The 17,226-nt window shown below is 43.6% G+C and overlaps 1 protein-coding gene across 1 annotated transcript in view; it reads left to right on the top strand.

Moving 5' to 3' along the window:
* The window catches only part of DTNBP1 (dystrobrevin binding protein 1), a 516,522-nt gene that overhangs the window by 469,738 nt on the left and 29,558 nt on the right, over positions 1-17,226 (top strand). The window contains exon 8 of the mRNA XM_085607033.1: positions 14,250-14,405. Coding sequence (XP_085463159.1) covers positions 14,250-14,405 — 156 coding nt within the window. The remainder of the gene's footprint in view (positions 1-14,249; positions 14,406-17,226) is intronic.

Genomic DNA, 17,226 nt, shown 5'->3' with positions numbered 1-17,226 from the left:
TGTTTTGCTCAAATAATTCACTGTGAAGCTGTTCATGCTCCAAGCACACCATGCAGCCATCGAGTAGTTATCCAATAATAAAAACGAGTTGAGCCGAATCGGTCTCTTGAGCCTCCTTTTTAGGTCTCGCCCGCCACAGCATGCGCTGCTGGCGAGGCGCATTGTATACACTAAGAACCTTGCAGATAATCCGTTGCTTAACATTGGTTGGCTTATTTGTCACTCTTATTAGCTGTTGCCTTATTGGGCAGCTCCTGCTGCTAGCGTCTTCTTTTTCGGCTGGAACTTGCAGTAAGTGCAGCTCCTTCCGCTGATCGCGCTGATCCAGTTAATATTTTTGTATTAAATATTTTTTGTTTTGTTTCTTACGCCTCCTACCACACCTTGTCCATTTTGCATCTTACTCCTCTCACCTCCCTTGTTTTAAACAAGTTGTTTACAAAAAGCGATATGACTCCGTCAACGCTGGCCGCATTATAGCACTTTTTCCCCCCTTGCTTTGATCCATGCACCCAACATCGACTGGTAAGAGGTGTTCAGTTCCCCACATTGTAATTGTCTAGCTCTTTTTGCATTGTTTTTTTGATCTGGAACAAAAGCCATCTCTTTAAAGTCGCTCCTGTTTCATTCATTTCCCGACACAGGAAAAGAGAACAGTATGTCAAAAAGTGTCCACAAGATCGCGCTGTTCACTGTGCTGGCCAGCAATGTACCTTTCCTCCTGTTAGTCGTTTATTACATTCGTTTGATAAGTCTCAATAGTGTGAACATACAAACCCTTTACAGTTAATAAAACATAACGTTTTATAACTTTTATGAACTTTCTAAAAACTTGTTATCCATAAATCGGTTACAGTTTTTTGGATTGATTATACAACCAGTATTTGTTGGAAATTTAATGTCATTAGTAACATTCTGCATAAAAGACGGTTTCTATAGTCAATCCTCAACACACAATTAACATGATTTAAGTCTTGTGGACCTGTTACTTTGCGGACTGAGTGACGTGTAACCCCTTTTGGGATTCCATTTTGCCAAGTTTACATTCAGATGTAGATCGTTGGTTCCTAAATTCAAAACAAAATCTGCTAAGATTGATTAAGTAAAAGGATATATGGCTACATCATCTTAACTCTCGCTTTCATGACTCGCTTGTTTACAAGTCTTTTCAGTAACCTTGAGAGTGATTTTGAGGAGCGAAATACTAAATTTGCAACAAAGTTGAATTCCAATTTTTTACTCCACCCCACTCTGTGCCACTCTTTTCTGCACCATTCTACTCTACGCCACTCCACTCTATACCAATCTACTTCACTCCACTCCACAATACTATATGCCACTTTACTGTATGCTACTTCGCGCCACTCGACTCTACGCCACTGTCCTCTAGATCACAGCAATAACTTTTAGCCATGCTGAACACCACCCACACTTCACCATGCGCCCTCAGACATGACTCTGTCCTTCCTGGAAGTGATAATATTGCGGCATATAAGCCACCAGCATGCACATTGGTGTCAATTCCTGCTTTACCGTGCCTCATTGATGTGGGTCTTCTTAGGGCCCCACTTACTAAATTCTTCAGCTTTTCTACAGGCACTATAGCTAATGTTTTCTAAAATTTCGGGTTTTAAACCCTGTCTCAGGTTCTGGAAGATGCCCTTGTTGGACCCACTTGACATCTGCATGTTGTGTCTTGAATGCAGGGTTCTTCTTAGTCATCAGAGTAGATTCTGACGGTTAAAAAAGATGAAGCTGAGGTTTCTGACTCCAGTGGCCATTCCTAACCATGTCAAAGCCTTTTGGTTACCCATTCTACATCTTACGACAGATAAGTTACTTGCTGGGTGACTCCCGAAGGATAGACCTGATCGTGTAGCTTAGGGACCCTGCCAGCTCCAACCCTGATGCTACCTGGCTCTGCTTCTCTACAGGCTCTGGCTGTGGTACCTTCAAAGAAGTGAGTGCCTTTCAAGGCACTGTCCCCTGTGTCCCCTTCGACACTGGAGCAGATTTTGCCACTGGCTTCGAAGTTAACTGATAACATTCAAGTGGCAAAAGAGAATATTAAGGCCTGTTTTGATGACAAGTTCTTGGCAAAGTCCCTTCCCATGGCCCAAACATTTGCCTTGATGGAAAACTCTGACTGATGCTCTTACAATGCTTAATAAGGATTATGGCTGTACAGAAGGCAATGACTTGGAGGCTGATAACCTCCTTCCCTCTTACACTGATGCTGGCCTCTTACATTGATGTTGGCCTACAGCTTGATTTAGAAAATGCAAGTGGTTGCAGAATGGGACATCCCTTGGACCTCTGACCTTCCCTCGGACGACGTCTCTTTGTTCACTACGGTCATACAAAAAGCAGCAGAAGCATTGTGATTGACTCTATGGTTGAGTCAAAATCCAATGTTTTTGACTGAGATCTTGCAGTTCTCCTCTCGAGTTTCAGAGCCTCTGCTACTCTTCAGTGAGGCATTATTAGAGCCTATTCTGGCTGCTAGGGAGAACCCTTCTTGAGCCCAACAGTACACAGACCAATAGCTAGATGGCACAGACTTGCTCCATGTCATATGAAATTCTTGTCATCACACTCTTCACTGAAAAGTCTTGGAGCCCAAGACTCGTCTGCAAAATTTAACACAAGTGCTTTTCACATGGGCCCCTCTAGACTTAGAATCTAAAAGCTTGGACTCGGTGAGTTGAAAATTCTTTGCTTTTGACAGTCGCATCCTCTGCACATAATGTGCCAAATGCATTGGATCACTCTCTTGGGTCACATTAAAGTCTTTCTCTAGTCTGGACAACAATGGTTTGGATACACCCAAACAAATCCTAAAGTGCAGCTTAGATTATGAGGACACTGTGTCTTGATCCATGGACGTGGCTCTTGGCCTGTGCCATCGAGCTTGGATGCTTTACTTGGGCTTCTGCGGAGATACCCAAACCACACTTATGGACATGCCCTTTGATGGCAAGCACATATTTGGTGAGAAGGCCATATCTTCCCATGTAGTGCTTCAAGAACAGATTGCTTCTGGCTCTAGCCTCCCTAACAAGACAGTTTACCAACAGTACAGGACATTTAGAGGCTCTTCCAGGGCACAACAGTCCCAGCAGAGATATCCTCCTCAGTCTATCCAATGCTGCAACAGATTTAACATTCTTTTCGAGTAGTGGTGGATCTATGGAATCCATCACCAACAACTGTAGCAGATCCAGTTCCCACAACCTTCCGCTGGCTCTGTGGTCTCAAAACCTCTAACTCATAACTCTTTAACTCTCCCTCCCACCTGAAGCTGGTTTGGGGGTGAGTAGTAGGGTCTCCTCTTTTGAAACAATCACAATGGATCAGTTGGTCGTCCAGATAATCTACAATATCTACACCCTATCCTTCATGGTCTCACCTTTCCACCAGACCCCTTCCCTTTTACCAGGACATTCTCTCTGGCACTCTCCTCGATTTTAGAGGCAAAGGTTTTTTCTCTGTGGGGTAAAAGGGTCATAGAGGTGCTGCTTCTAGAGGAAAGGAGCATGGCATTCTGTTCCCTTTACTACTTTATTCCTAAGAAGACCCCCGCCTTTTGAATCTCTTCATTAATCAGGACAAGTTCAAGATGTCCATCAGCCAAGTACTGCTGGGATGCCAGTTTTTAGGAGTAACAGTCATTCTAGCACATATGCTGCTAGGTAACAGACTTCTCCCAGACCGTCATCACATGTTCAGTACGCTTCAGTGACCTTTTCCACCATGCTGTTACTTTCAGTCCATAATGCACGGCTCCCTATCCCAAGGGCTGGACATTGTTGATGTGTTATATCATGTATAAAACCAATGTGTGATACAGATCTCCAGATTCAGGGGCACCGTCTGGCAACTGGAAATCGGTAAAGAATAGTTTACTCCTCCCCCACCATGAAAAATAAATTCTGCAGGTAAATGCATTTATTAGAGATAGGGGGTGAGTGAGTATCTGTGTCTGTAGCCTTCTCAGAGAGATTACTGGGGACACACCCAGCACAGGGACATGGAATGCACTAACTCACATCAGCTGACACGAAGAGACATTAACACACCCTGTAACAAAACACAAGACCCCTGACAACCCATATATATGTTTGGTGGATAGTTAAATGATTGTCCCCCTTACAGAGACCCTCTACTGAAATAAACCACAAGCAGCAGACACCAGTGTGGATGCGGGACACCTAAAAACTTTAAGAGGCAGCGAAAGTGGTGTATGCTGCGCTGTACAGTAAAAGACATAACCTGCAGTAGGCGGTCAAGTAGTTGTCCAACAGCACCTGCACCACAGGTTTGGCTGAGCTAATGCTTGAACATTGTAGGCAAAATGGGGATTGGTTCTGCAGCCCAAAGCCAAGGTATTTGACCTTGACACAGTGATACTAGGGGCCAGATGGACTTGGGCGCAAATGGCATTGGGCAGGAAAACTGACACAGTTGTGGCAGGGTTTGGAATGCCAGGGAAAGGATACTAGAACATGACAGAAAACTAGTAGGTCAGATGTGTCCCAATGGCAAGGAGACAGGGAACATATAGTAAGGATGATCTCTACTGTCAGAAACCTCAGTTAAGAATCGCATGTCACCACCACCACTCAGGTGGCGTGAAGCGCGCAAGATCTTATGTCCTTGCAGTCACTCGTCAAGAATCCAAAAGCAACATATACCGCTGCCATGTCCAACACTAGATAGGTGGTGGGCTGCAAGAAACACTTCTGCCCTACATAGAATCCCCCAGGATAATCTATGGCCCAGTCAGCACTCATGGGTTGAAGGGTTGTAGGATCTGCCTTTCACTTCCTCTTCCTCCATACCTTACCCCGCCCCATTTTCAGTGTGCATGTGATTTTTAAATTAATATGAGCTGCACACACTCTAGTAACTTGTGTGGTTATTTTAGAGCTATGGTATGGACTAGAAGCGGATTGGAGGTAAATTCCTTTGGCACAATGACACAACATGTGGCAATCTTTGGAGGAAACCGGTATAGTCTCATGTCTAAATTAGATCAGTAACACACAATGACTGTTCCTTTATGAGAATTGGGAGGGTGTAATATGGAATATTCCATCCAGAGAGAACATATCTGAAAAAGATTGGGCTGGTAGGGAGAGGGCGTGAAGAGATAATAATTCAAGAGTACAGATATCTATAGATGAACTAATAATGCCTGCTTAATTTTTTATAAAAACCTTTACCTTGGCCCAGTCCTGCTTTGCTTAATGATACAGTGCGAAGCAGCGCACTGGGAGCCTGACGAAGCTACGGATCCCAACAGCAGTTCTGAGTTATTATTAGAGTCAATGGTTTCCCCGGAGGCTTTCCTGAATGTCATGAAATTTCCTTTGGCTCCTCTCGAAGATTATCATTACATCTGACATAAACGTTGCAGGCCATTTTGGGGATTTTGATGGTAATTTCAAGTAATGGGCCCTGCAGACGCGTTTTGTTTTAAACAGAGCGGAACTGATTCTCAAGCAAAGTCATTCGTGTTCTGTAAAAACAAAAGCGTTTGTCAGTGAAAGTATAAATAGCAGAGGCGGCAAGAGTTATTTCAAGAAGGCAGGAAGGGATGAGGGGGACATCCTCAGCGGCAGGTTGGACACAGTAGATTCGTGGTTGCTTGCCTACGTGCTCGGTTTACAACACGCGAATGGCCTTTCCTTAAGGAAGAGCCTCTTTGTCTTCATGCCTCTTCCCGCTCTGACAGCTGCTTGCTCTATGGTCGGAAGTAGCAGCTCACATTTTGGCCTTTTATTCAATCATATGAGATGTTTCTCATCCATTGGAGTGATGGTAAGATATTGCTTGGTGCTCATGATTGGCGGTATGGGAATGCTTGTTGCGGTGCTTGATTTATTTGGAGACGGAATTAATTCGCTTGTGTATTTCAGACATTCCTCACAACGGGTCAAAAAAGTAATCTCTTAATGGCGATGAATTATTAACTGCCGGCGACTCTGCCTTTTTCATTAGTCTTTCTGATAGAATTATCCATGTTGAACTTTTCAGTGTGGACTGGAAAACTTGAATACATTTATAATGCATGGGATTCTGCAATACCTGTATACACGCCTGTCTCTAATCTCTTTATAATCGCCGACTTGTAGCGCAATGTCAACTGTAATAAGTTATTACAGTCGAGTTCTGATATCACAATGCCTGCTGCCAGAGCCGATAGCAGAGGTGAAATGCAGGTCAGTCAGGTCAAGGAGCAGCTGTTTAAAGCAAGGAAAATGAAACATTGCTTTTCTCTCTTCTACTCTATTTTTCTAGTTTACAGTGACTAGCACACATAACATGTGTTTTTTAATTCTTTAGATAATTATAAATAAATTAGAATCTTTCTAAATGTTTGTACACATTCCGAACTACTGCAGCGTTGTTTTTTTAAACTGACTTGTATTGAACTGTTTCTAATATCTTTTTCAACAAATCACTAACAGGTTTTTGATGTGTTTAATTTTTCACTAGAGGTTCTATTTTTATTCTTCATGTTTGCAAACAGGCTCTTTCTTTTAAATGAAAGAGCTACCAAGGATCCAAGTGTTTGTGGGAAAGATGATGGTGTGGCTATGTATTATATGGGATAAATTACCCCCTGCCATACATGATAATGATATTGCAAGTCACCTTGGCGTTCCATAACCTAATAAAGGGTATGGAACTCCCCGGTGACTTGCAGTAGCCTTATCATGTACGGCAGGAGGTGTTTTATTCCTTATATAAACTCACAGAATTGTGTTTTTATGAAATTATAGTGGTGAGGGGAGCTACCTCCATGATTATGGAGGAAATCTATCAGGTTTCTCATGTTCAGAGTACTTTACTGTTGGTTTTTCGCCCCCTGTACTTTATAGTAGGCATTAAAGTTAGTTGTGTACAGTGTGACACTTTTCACATTTTAGTAGAAATCTCCATTTTTCGAGGTTGTTGTGACTTAAAATAGTGAGCTTTGAGGGTGTCTGTGCAAGCGTCCATCTCGCAATAATTCATTGTTGTTACTTTTAAACATAGGTTTTTCACTCATCGAGGGATTCAGAGCACATGGTTTCAGGTTAATGCTTGAATGTAACAGAATTGTTATGGGTTTAAGCTTGTTATGGTATAAAATTCTAGGTTGCTACATTAATTCCCTGCATGTTCCTGTTATTATACTGCCCCCCTTCGCATTCCGTGGTCCGGGGTATAGCTTGATGTCTTGATAGCTACATGGACAAAAAATGTAGTGTGGTGGAATAGTTATATCTTACTTACGTAGGATCTCATTTATATTGCATCACCTTTTTTTATATTCTTTTCTTTATCTTAGTTTTATATGCAGCGTGTTCTTTGGTAAAAATATTTTGTTGGTGACATTGAAATGCCAGTGAAAAAATATGTTAACAAAAAAGGGAAACAAGAGAGTGCTTCTTTATGCAGCAAAATGCTGCTGAGCTGGAACATGTCGTCAGATCAATGCTTGTTGGGTGAAAGGCCTTCACACTCACTATAAAGCTGCTAAAACAACCTTTATCCCCCAGAAATCCATAAACCAGGGCACCCAAAGGTGCTCCTGTCGAGGAACAACAGCCTCTCAAGGATGTACATAAAGATCTCTTTAAACCTTGCAAAATGAGCTAAGAGCTAGAGAAGTCTGACAGATAAAGATTCTCACAGCCCAGAATCTTTCACAAAAAGCCATACATATCCCCCATGGTATCATTGGACAAGGGACAGTTGTTTACTTTGGCTAGAACTGATCTGCTTTCACTAAAGATTTCTTCCTACAGCTGATGCTTCTTATGCAGAGGCTCATACACCTGAATCTTCGCAGTAAAAGAAGACATTCCTTCAAGTATTTTTTGCTTGCTGTAGATACAAACTTATAAAAGCTGCCAACTTAAAGTTAGCACTGTCCACGTTACAGTCCAAAGAAGCTGAAGAAAAAGTGGCCTGTGTGCTGGCAGATAGAAGTGACAAGCTAAGTGACCCATTTATCTGGAGAGCTAGCAGAGATATGGGGAAGAAATCCAGCGCATACAGATATCACAATGTGTCTGTCTCCCATTGAAGGCTAACCGGAAGGAGAACTCTTCCCAAATGGCCCAGGCTGGACAAACAAAAAAGAGCACCCTTGGAAAGTTCCCACCGTTCTGCATGATAAAGTAACCCACTGTCCATGGAATGCAAACTCTGTTAATTGACTTTTTTTTATTTTTTTTACTTACTTTCCTTTTTTCTTCCCCCCCCCCCCCCCCCTCCCCGCATTTTTCCATTCTCCATGTAGAGGCCAAGACTCTACTTGAATGCAAGTAAAAATTAGAAATTTGATTTGACTCACAGAATTGGAGATCGAGTTGATCTGTTTCTAACACCAGGCTGAAATCACGCCCCTGTTGAGGAAGGATAGAACCTAAACTCAATTTGTGAGGTTTGGTTGCAACCAGAGAAGCCCTTGAGCCACTGGTTTTACTCTAGTCCATCCCCTTGGGTTGGGGAGAGAACATTCTGCACACAGCAGACCAATATGCCACATTTCATCCAGAGACGTGTACCTCTTAAACATTCAGTGCAATTTTATTTTCGGTATGTATTTTTATAGTGTGGTATCGGTGTTGTTTTAATCACCTTCCATTTCTTTCATAACAGTTCTCTCATGTCGTTGACATCACTTCCTGTGATGTAATAATTTTTAAAGGCTGTGTAACATCAGTTCCCTTGATATCATCAAAATGCAACTTTGTTTTCACTTGTATGAAGTTTGAATAATTTAGAGCTGTGCTTTTGCTAGGCTGTCCTTGGTCATGCACAAATGTCTCTGCTAGGCTTCTCTGGTATCCTCAAGACCTTGTATTGCCAAACGTTTTCGGATAGTGAGTTTTCGGTCCAAATAATTAAAGTGTACCAGTTTCTGAGTATGTGCACAGCTGCCTCTTCAGTTCTTGCCAGTCAATTGAAACAGAAGTCTTTGTTTAATTCCATTCTGTTCTTGTGCTTGGGCGGATTCAGTCTCTTCCTATGGTTTAAGTAAACTGGTGATGTTCGACCAGTTCTCTTTCTGCTAGTGTTAGTGTAGTCAGTCTCTGGTAATCTGGGGCTTTTGCAGAAACTCAGGAAACATGGCTATGAATGTCCTTGTTAAGTAACTTCAAGTGTATTGATACACTTTTGAGGGTACCCCCATATCTGTAAAGTTGCAGTAAAATAACTAGGCAAATTCTGCGACAGTTGGTTATGAAACTGGTGCATGGTTGATCAACAAAGCAATTTCTGATAGAGGCTTCTGACTACAGATTCCTTACTTTTTTAATATTACCTAGATCCAGAAAGTTTCGAGCAGTACCTCTGCGCACCAGTAGGTGACACCGTGTGGCTCTGCACTGATGCCTTTCCCCACTGGAAATTACATGCTGGGCCCACTCTTGCACACTGACATCAGTTCCTTTCTTTCCGCATCCCCAGTTGTGGATCCTGAACTACCGCTTGTGAAACATTTACCTCAGAAATTATAAAATCCAGTGTGCAAGGTAAATTTCTCCACTCAAACTGACAGGTTTTAAAAGGTTGAGCTACGACTCTAAGGCCTGCAGTGACTGCATGTCAATGGACCCAGAAGCCCTATGAGACCACAAGGTGAAAGTCTGTCTCCAAGCACTGGATGTTTCAGGAACAAGACTGGTCCAAGTCGAAGGATCGTTCCAGTCCAGAAGTCACCGAAGGCTTTCCCGAGGTTGGTCATCGTCATGCTCCAAGTCCTTGGATAAGTTGAAGAAAAAACATAAAACATCCAAGCAGGACTCTGCCCCTTTCCTTCACTCTCATAGTCCAGAGAACGTGCCTCTAGAGCTCTCTCCTGAAGTCGATTGACAATGGAGCCTATCCCACAACTTGTCCCGACACTTGTTGAGTTTCTGGGGCTGTCTGCGACACGGAGGCAGATCAAAGAGTTCCTTGAGGTCATTCTCCGTTTCTTTGGATCCTTACTGACTCCCTCTAGTGCTCCTTTGGGCTCCATGGAGTCGAGAGGCCCTCCATTTGGGGTACCGCTGGCGCCAGTTAGAGGATTTGAATCCAGCACTGAGCTTCCTCCGGCTCCCATTCCGGTGCCACGCCGGTTCAACGGAGCATTGACACCGATGTCGACTCCATTGACGCCAGAGGATGCGGTGCCCATTGTCCTCTGTGTCTGCGCTACTCCGACTTGGACTGTCTGAAGCACCATAACCCCCACAAGGAAGGACAAATATGTTTCATTTCTTATTTGTCATGGATTCAGACAGGGATTACGATGCTGAATATCAGATTGGGCACGATACTATGAGGAAAATTGGTTTGATGACCTTTGAGAGGCTAGTTGTCTTGATACTTCCCTGAGTCTGGGCTTCTCTCACACTTTGGTCCTGCTACTGAAGGGAACGCTTCTTACGCCAAGGTCATGCATAGGGCGGCTGAAGTTCTTGACCTCCAGCTCCTGACCTTAGAGGTCAAACTAATGTTTTAACAGATGTTCTCCAACCAATGCTCAAACCAATATTTTAACAGATGTGCTCCAGCCAGGGCAAACATCTAACCTCTAGCCCTTCAATGAGACCCTTACAGATACCCTTCTGGGGGCTTCGGCCAAACCTTGCAGTGGTCCCCTGGTTAGTCGCCAGTATGCGGGACCGCTCTTGCCCTACTCCAGGTAACCCTGCATTTTTGTTTCAGCCCCTCCACCCTGAAAGCTTGGTAGTGAAGGTGTCTACAAGTTGGATGAATCCGTAAACCCTTCTGACTACTAAGCCCTGATATACAGTCCAAACAAGCAGAATTCTGTGGGAAGAGGATATTTTGTACCACCAGCTTGGCCCACAGATCTGTAAATGACCGCTGTCTTCTGGGATGCTAATTTCATGCTCTTAGAGACTTGCGGCTCAAGCCGCCCCTGGTGTCCCAGAAGACCTCCGACCTGTCCTAACCCAGGCCATGTTGTTAAGCGGCCAAGTTCAGGGTTCATTGTGTCATGGAAACCACTAATTCCATTGGGCAAGCCAGTGGCACCAGTATTGCCATTCGCCGTCATGCCTGGCTGCAGTCAACTGTTTTTTCAGTCGATGTCCAATCGTCCCGAGTGGACATGGCCTTTTTTGGGACTCACCTGTTTGGGGACAAAGCGAATTCTGGTCTGGAGAAGATCAAGGAGAGCAAGGCCATTGTTCGCTCTCTGGGCTTAACTGCCCAAGTTGCCAGCTCCATCAGCCCTACTGTTTTTTTGTGGTTTCAGCAGAGGTACCCCATAACATTAGCCAATTCAGCCCAGCAGAATCCACAGCAGTTTTGTGGCCACTGTGTCCCCCCCCCCCAGTGGTCAAGGCATCTACTGCCCCCATGGTCAGGGCCAGCGAGTCACTCCAACTACTGCCATCCCACAGCCACACATTCCAAACTCCTTTAGCATGCCCTTAGTGGAGTCCATGACATTCAGGTTATAATTCTAATCTTTCAGCCTCCATCCTGGTTTTCAGTGAGGTTGACTCTGAGGCTACTATGACTGATGGCCTCTTGCATCCTGCTGGTCAAGAACTGCAGGTGGCATATGTGGAGTCTGTGGGGAGGATCTAAAGTCGCAGTGGGCCCAACATCAAGGGTATCTCTCTGACCAAATTTTGGAGAAGGCTGTGAAAGATCTGCAGTGATGGTTGCTGTCCCATGATTGGGTCAGTAACAGACTATGCTCCTTACCCCACCCAGAGCTGGCAGTCTGACCAATGCGTCCCTTCTGGGTTGGTGCAACCATTTGGGAGAGGTGCATATCGGATGCCTCTCGTCTCCAGTGGCGGCCCAGCTTCATATTCTCCTCCTGGAGTTTAGGGCCATCTGCTTGGTATTGAAAGTCTTCCTTCTGTCCATAAATGGGGGGGCAGGTGCTTATGGACAACATCACCTCCATGTGGTATTACAACAAAGCAGGGTGATTTGGTTTCCTGGGCTCTGTGCCAGGAGGCTCTACACCTCTGCGCCATCAAGGGATCTTTCTGGTGGTTAGCCAATTGGCAGGATCTTTTAATGACATGGCGGACGAGCTTGGCCATTGACGCCCAGTTGATCAAGAGTTAGACCATGAGGTGGCACAAGGTCTCTTTCGCAAATTGGGAGAGCCTTTGTTTGAACTATTTGCCACTGCCGAGAAAGTGCTTTCTCAGCAGTACTGCGCATTGGATTTTCAAACACATTTCTCTCTATGGGGCTGATTTGTCCTAGAGTGGAACTCGGAACTCCTGTCTTTCTTTCTGCCGATAACACTCCTGTCTGGAGTTATGAAGCCCAGGAACAATGGGCCCAAGTCATCCTAGTGGCTTTGGATTGGCATGGACAGTATGGTATCCAGAACTCTTGGCCTTGAGCATTTGTTCTTCGATCAGGCTGCCCCTCCAGCATGACCTGCTGTTGCAACAACTGGTCAGGGTTCTACACCCTGGCCTTTGCAATCTCCACCTTTGTGCATGGAGATTGAGCAACAAAAGCTGAACACATTTGACCTTTCCCCAGAGGTGGTTGATGTCATCTTGGCAGCCGTGCACCCATTGACAAAAACCATATACACTTGTTGTTGGGACATGTTTGTGGTTTGGTGCTGCACACGCCACATTGACCCCCTCCAGGCCAAGTTATCTGATGTTCTGTTTGTTTTTGTCTTTTGCCCGGAAAGGATTTGCTTTGGGCACAGTTAAGGGGTACCTTTTGGCCTTTTTGTGGTTGCCGGACTAGCCCTCATTGTTTAAATCACCGGTTGTATTGCGTTTTTAAAAAGATCTCTAACACTTGTTTCCACCCTTTCTTTTCACCATGTCGCAGTGGGACCTTAATTTGGTCCTCACTTACTTGATGGGCACTTCCTTAAAGCCACTTCACCACTGTGCTTTGCCTCTTCTCACCCTCAGGAATGCATTCCTCCTCATCGAGTGAGTGAGCTTTAGACTCTGTTTTAACCCACCTTATACCACACTCGTCCCAGACATACTGGTTCTGCGGAGCGATCATCCTTCTTGCCAAAAGTTGTGACTACATCCCATGCCGGTCAAATCATCACCCTGCCAGCGTTTTATGCACCGCCTCACTTCTCTGAGGAGGAGAGACTCCATTGCTTGTACCTTAAAGAGCACTGAGCTTTTACTTTGCTCATACCAGAAAAGACCAGGTGGACAATCAACTCTTTATGAAGTTCGTTGCCACAAAAAAAGGCAAGGCCATGCAGAAGAGGACTATCTCCTGTTGGATCTTACTCTGTATCAATATTTGCTCCACACTGGCCAAAAAGCAGTCCTCGGAAGGCCGGCAAGCTCATTCCACCAGGGCAAAAGCTTCTACCACTGCTTTGGCAGGTGGAGTTCCTGTTCTACAGGACTTCTTGGTTTGGACCAATTCACAGACCCACCTCTTAATCGGTACTGCTCGAGTATATATTCAAAGGGTGAGGAATCGGCAGTTAGACGTCATCATCAGTAGAAGTTGGGTAACGTGCTTAAAGGTAGAGATTCTATCTAACTGCAGATTCCTCATATACCCTCCCATTCTCCTTGTTGTGTGAATTGGGCTCTACCCATTATTACGATCCCAAGTCTAGGAATCTGCACACTGGTCAAAGCTAGTTTGCTTTTGTGGGTCTGCATCTGAGGGCACAGACCACTTCAAAAGCAGCTGACAGCGCCCTGGAGTGGCACCTATGTAGGCCCTGCACGTCATTTCTGGAGCGGAACACAGTCAGTGCAAAGCCACACGGTGCCACCTATCGCCGTGCAGGGATCCAACTCAAAAGTATCCAGATCCAGTATGGCGCCTGGGAAATATTTAAAAGGTAAGGAATCCGCGACCAGATAGAGTCTGGACCAGAAAGACCATTACCGAAGTACTTTGGTTTTTTTAGCATTAACAATGGCAAAAGTATGATGCTTGGTGATTGTAGTGTAATCTTGCCTTCAAGCTCATAATTTTCAACAAGGTGCTACAGTAAGCTTTGATTTTCAATAATAACGAACAACTGATGGATCCTTTCAAAAGTGTATTGAAAGAGTAAATGCTGGAATCTATGCCCATTTGAAGCACATGCAGACCTCATTTTAGTGATTTCATATATAGAGATGTACATTCCTCTATAAAATGCAGTACAAAATGTGCCTGCCTGCTAGTTTTGTTAAGAACATGCTTTCATGCAAAAAAGCAAATGCACTGTAATCACTTTGCTGTGTCTTTTGACATTTTAGCTGAATTAGATGCGGAACATAACCAGAAAATATTGAACATGGAGCATGCTCAACAGATGAAATTAAAGGAGCGTCAAAAGTTTTTTGAAGAAGCCTTTCAAGAGGATATGGAGCAGTACCTGTCTTCAGGCTATTTACAGATTGCAAAGAGGCGAGGTATGTCTGAAAGCCATTTGACGTCCACGAACAAAGTATTATTTCACCTTAACTTGAGAGATTACAGATCTTAACGTATGCTCTCGTCAGTCTAGTAGCTTTGTGTAACTTCAATGACTTTATGTAATATTTTTTTATTCCTCACACTTTCTTCTGGCAATGAAAGTCACAACAGTGCCATTAGAATTCTTTAATATTCGTTAGAATATGTTGAAATGCTTTGTGTCCATTTCATATCTCTCTACTCTTAGGTACATATTTGCACCTAATTGTAGAGTTGGCGATGTGTTAGCAGAACTGATTTGATACAAGTTAATGTTCGTCTCTGTACAGCTTACATGTTTTATGCTTCAATAAAAAAATTAACTTGCCATTTTCAGGGACGGTCCCTAACGATTTTTAATGCTTCTTTCTTTGCATACAAAGTATATGTACAGATTCAAGCAACAACATTTTTGCCATGGACGAGTCACAGAGGCTCATCATATTGGTTGTGCTACAAATGCCCTCCCAGGCACCTCTTGCAAAATGTTTAATTTTACAGTTATTTTACAGTTTGATAAACAAGACATTGAAGTTGCAGGGGATTTGTTACACCGTAAAATGTTCTGGATTTTGTTGCACAGGGGTAAAGGAGACCCAAGAGGTTATATTTTACTGATCTTTATTCGAACGCTCAATTGACCCCAGACAAGAGATATTTTTTTCTCAGTAGACGTTCTGACCATTATGGAAGGTTGCCAGTGCATCATATTGTGAATACTAGGGTTAAACCTGCAGGTGTGCTCCTTTTCTAACTGATGTACACCCCATACCAGGATTATCTCTGAAGTGCATCACGTGGCTAACATTGATGTGAGAGCAAAGCATAAACGTACTGAACAGAGTTCGGAGGTGCTCCTGTGGCCTAAACTTATTGATTTCTGTACTGATGTTCCCATGAGGCTTCATTTGGCCTCTTACCCCCAGAGTGCATGAACTGGACAGTGCTCCTAGAAAAATCAAGGTATCCACAGGATCTAAAATTACTGAGAATAACCCTAGATTACTATCTGGTTCTCCCACAGCAGGAAGCATACTTGATACCTTTAAGAAAGGCAGCCTCAAAGCTTTAGAAAGCATATTGGATAGGTTTAATAAGTCAATCTTGGTCAAATCATTTGCCCCTAGTCCTGCAACACTCCAAGATAAATATTTGCACGGCCCTTTAATCCGTGTGAGTGTTTCGTGAGGGACCGAATGTCAACAAACCAAGACTTCAAAAAAGGGAAAGTGGCCACAACCGTTGTCAAAGGCCCAGTTATTCTTTGATACTTAAACTTTTAGTATGGACTATTCGGTGTCCATCTCTAAAGATTCCTGGGTACTCGAATAGAAGCATCATGAATTGACTTGATCTGGGGACTCACTTACATGGTCTTCTTTGTGTGATATCTTGTAGGTGAGGCTTGATTGCTCTCATACGGGGGCTCCACTAGCCTTGAGACTACCTTGTTATGTGTACTCTCTCTGTTACTTTCCTTTTTATAGTGTCTTTCTTAGGTTTCTAGGTTCCTCTTTTCGTCTGCTCAAGTACCCCTCGAAATGCTTCAAGACTGCTAGAAACCTCCTGAGCACATGCATTATCAATGAATAGCCTTGATTGAGGAGATTCTGTGCCTGTCCAGTATCATGGTGGCCATTTACCACAGAAGGCTTTTATTGAAATGCCCGATCCTTGTAGTACCCTTATACCATTTTTTAGGGGATCACCATATGAATACTGATGAGTTGAGAAAGGGGAAGCGCATAATACTGCCCTCTAGGGAAGTGTTGCACCTTGTGTCTTTATGAAAGCTATGGTAAGTTATTGCAATATGTGCATATACTCCTACTTGGATGTCTGCTTTTCTACTTTAAAGTCTCTTGAGTCTGTTCATCTAATCCTTTCACTCATTTTCCAGCTTACATACATAGTGAACATTTTTACAGAATTCTTGATCCTTTCCCAGAGATTTTTCTTCACTTGACTGGTGTTTGGCACATGATTAGGTATTGTGTTTCCTCCCGGTGAAGAGTACATCCCCTTTATTAGACCTGGGCTCACTTTGCCGTCAAACTGCTTTCATTGCATGGTGATTCGAGAAATCTGTTTTTCTTTTGGCATCTTGTATTTAGGTTATTCCAGTGTTTGTCACCTCCATCATGCTGCACACTGGAAACAGAAGTCCAAACCTTGCTCAGTCTGAATCCAGTGTCTTACAAAATTGGAAGTCCTTCCCTGGCTGTCCCTAGAAGCAACTTTGCACTAATGATTTTACACTTGAACCGAAGGCAACCTTCACCAGTGACTGTCCAGAGTAAATTTTTAGTTAAGCCAAGTGTGATTTTCAACTCTGCATCCCTTCTGACAAACTATCCTCTCCATGTTAATGTTCGGAGCAGAATCCGGTGTTCAGGGAGTTTAATGCCATAATATCAAGATCACTAATATCGACCTGCGCATGTGTATACTCCACAGTGTCGACTACTAAATGGTCATCAATGTTCGTATATATAGAGAACTATAGATTTACTATTTTCTGCTCCGCATTTACTTACCTCGGCAATATGTTTGTAGCAGATATTGTGACGGCGATATAAGTGCAGGTCAATATTAAAATTTGGCTATTGTGGTAGAAAATCACTCTGAGCCAGGAAGGCCCTACGGTATTCTTTGTGTGACAAGACAGTTTTGTCTTTCATGAACACCTCACCAGCCATGTTCTGCATCAACAATCTGTGGTGTTTGGACATGTACACTAGATTTGATCTCCACCCTTTCATTTGTGAAACTAGCACT

Source organism: Triturus cristatus, chromosome 5_2, assembly GCF_964204655.1.
Source record: "Triturus cristatus chromosome 5_2, aTriCri1.1, whole genome shotgun sequence".
NCBI classification, from domain to species: domain Eukaryota; kingdom Metazoa; phylum Chordata; class Amphibia; order Caudata; family Salamandridae; genus Triturus; species Triturus cristatus.
This window is presented reverse-complemented; position numbering and strand designations above follow the sequence as displayed.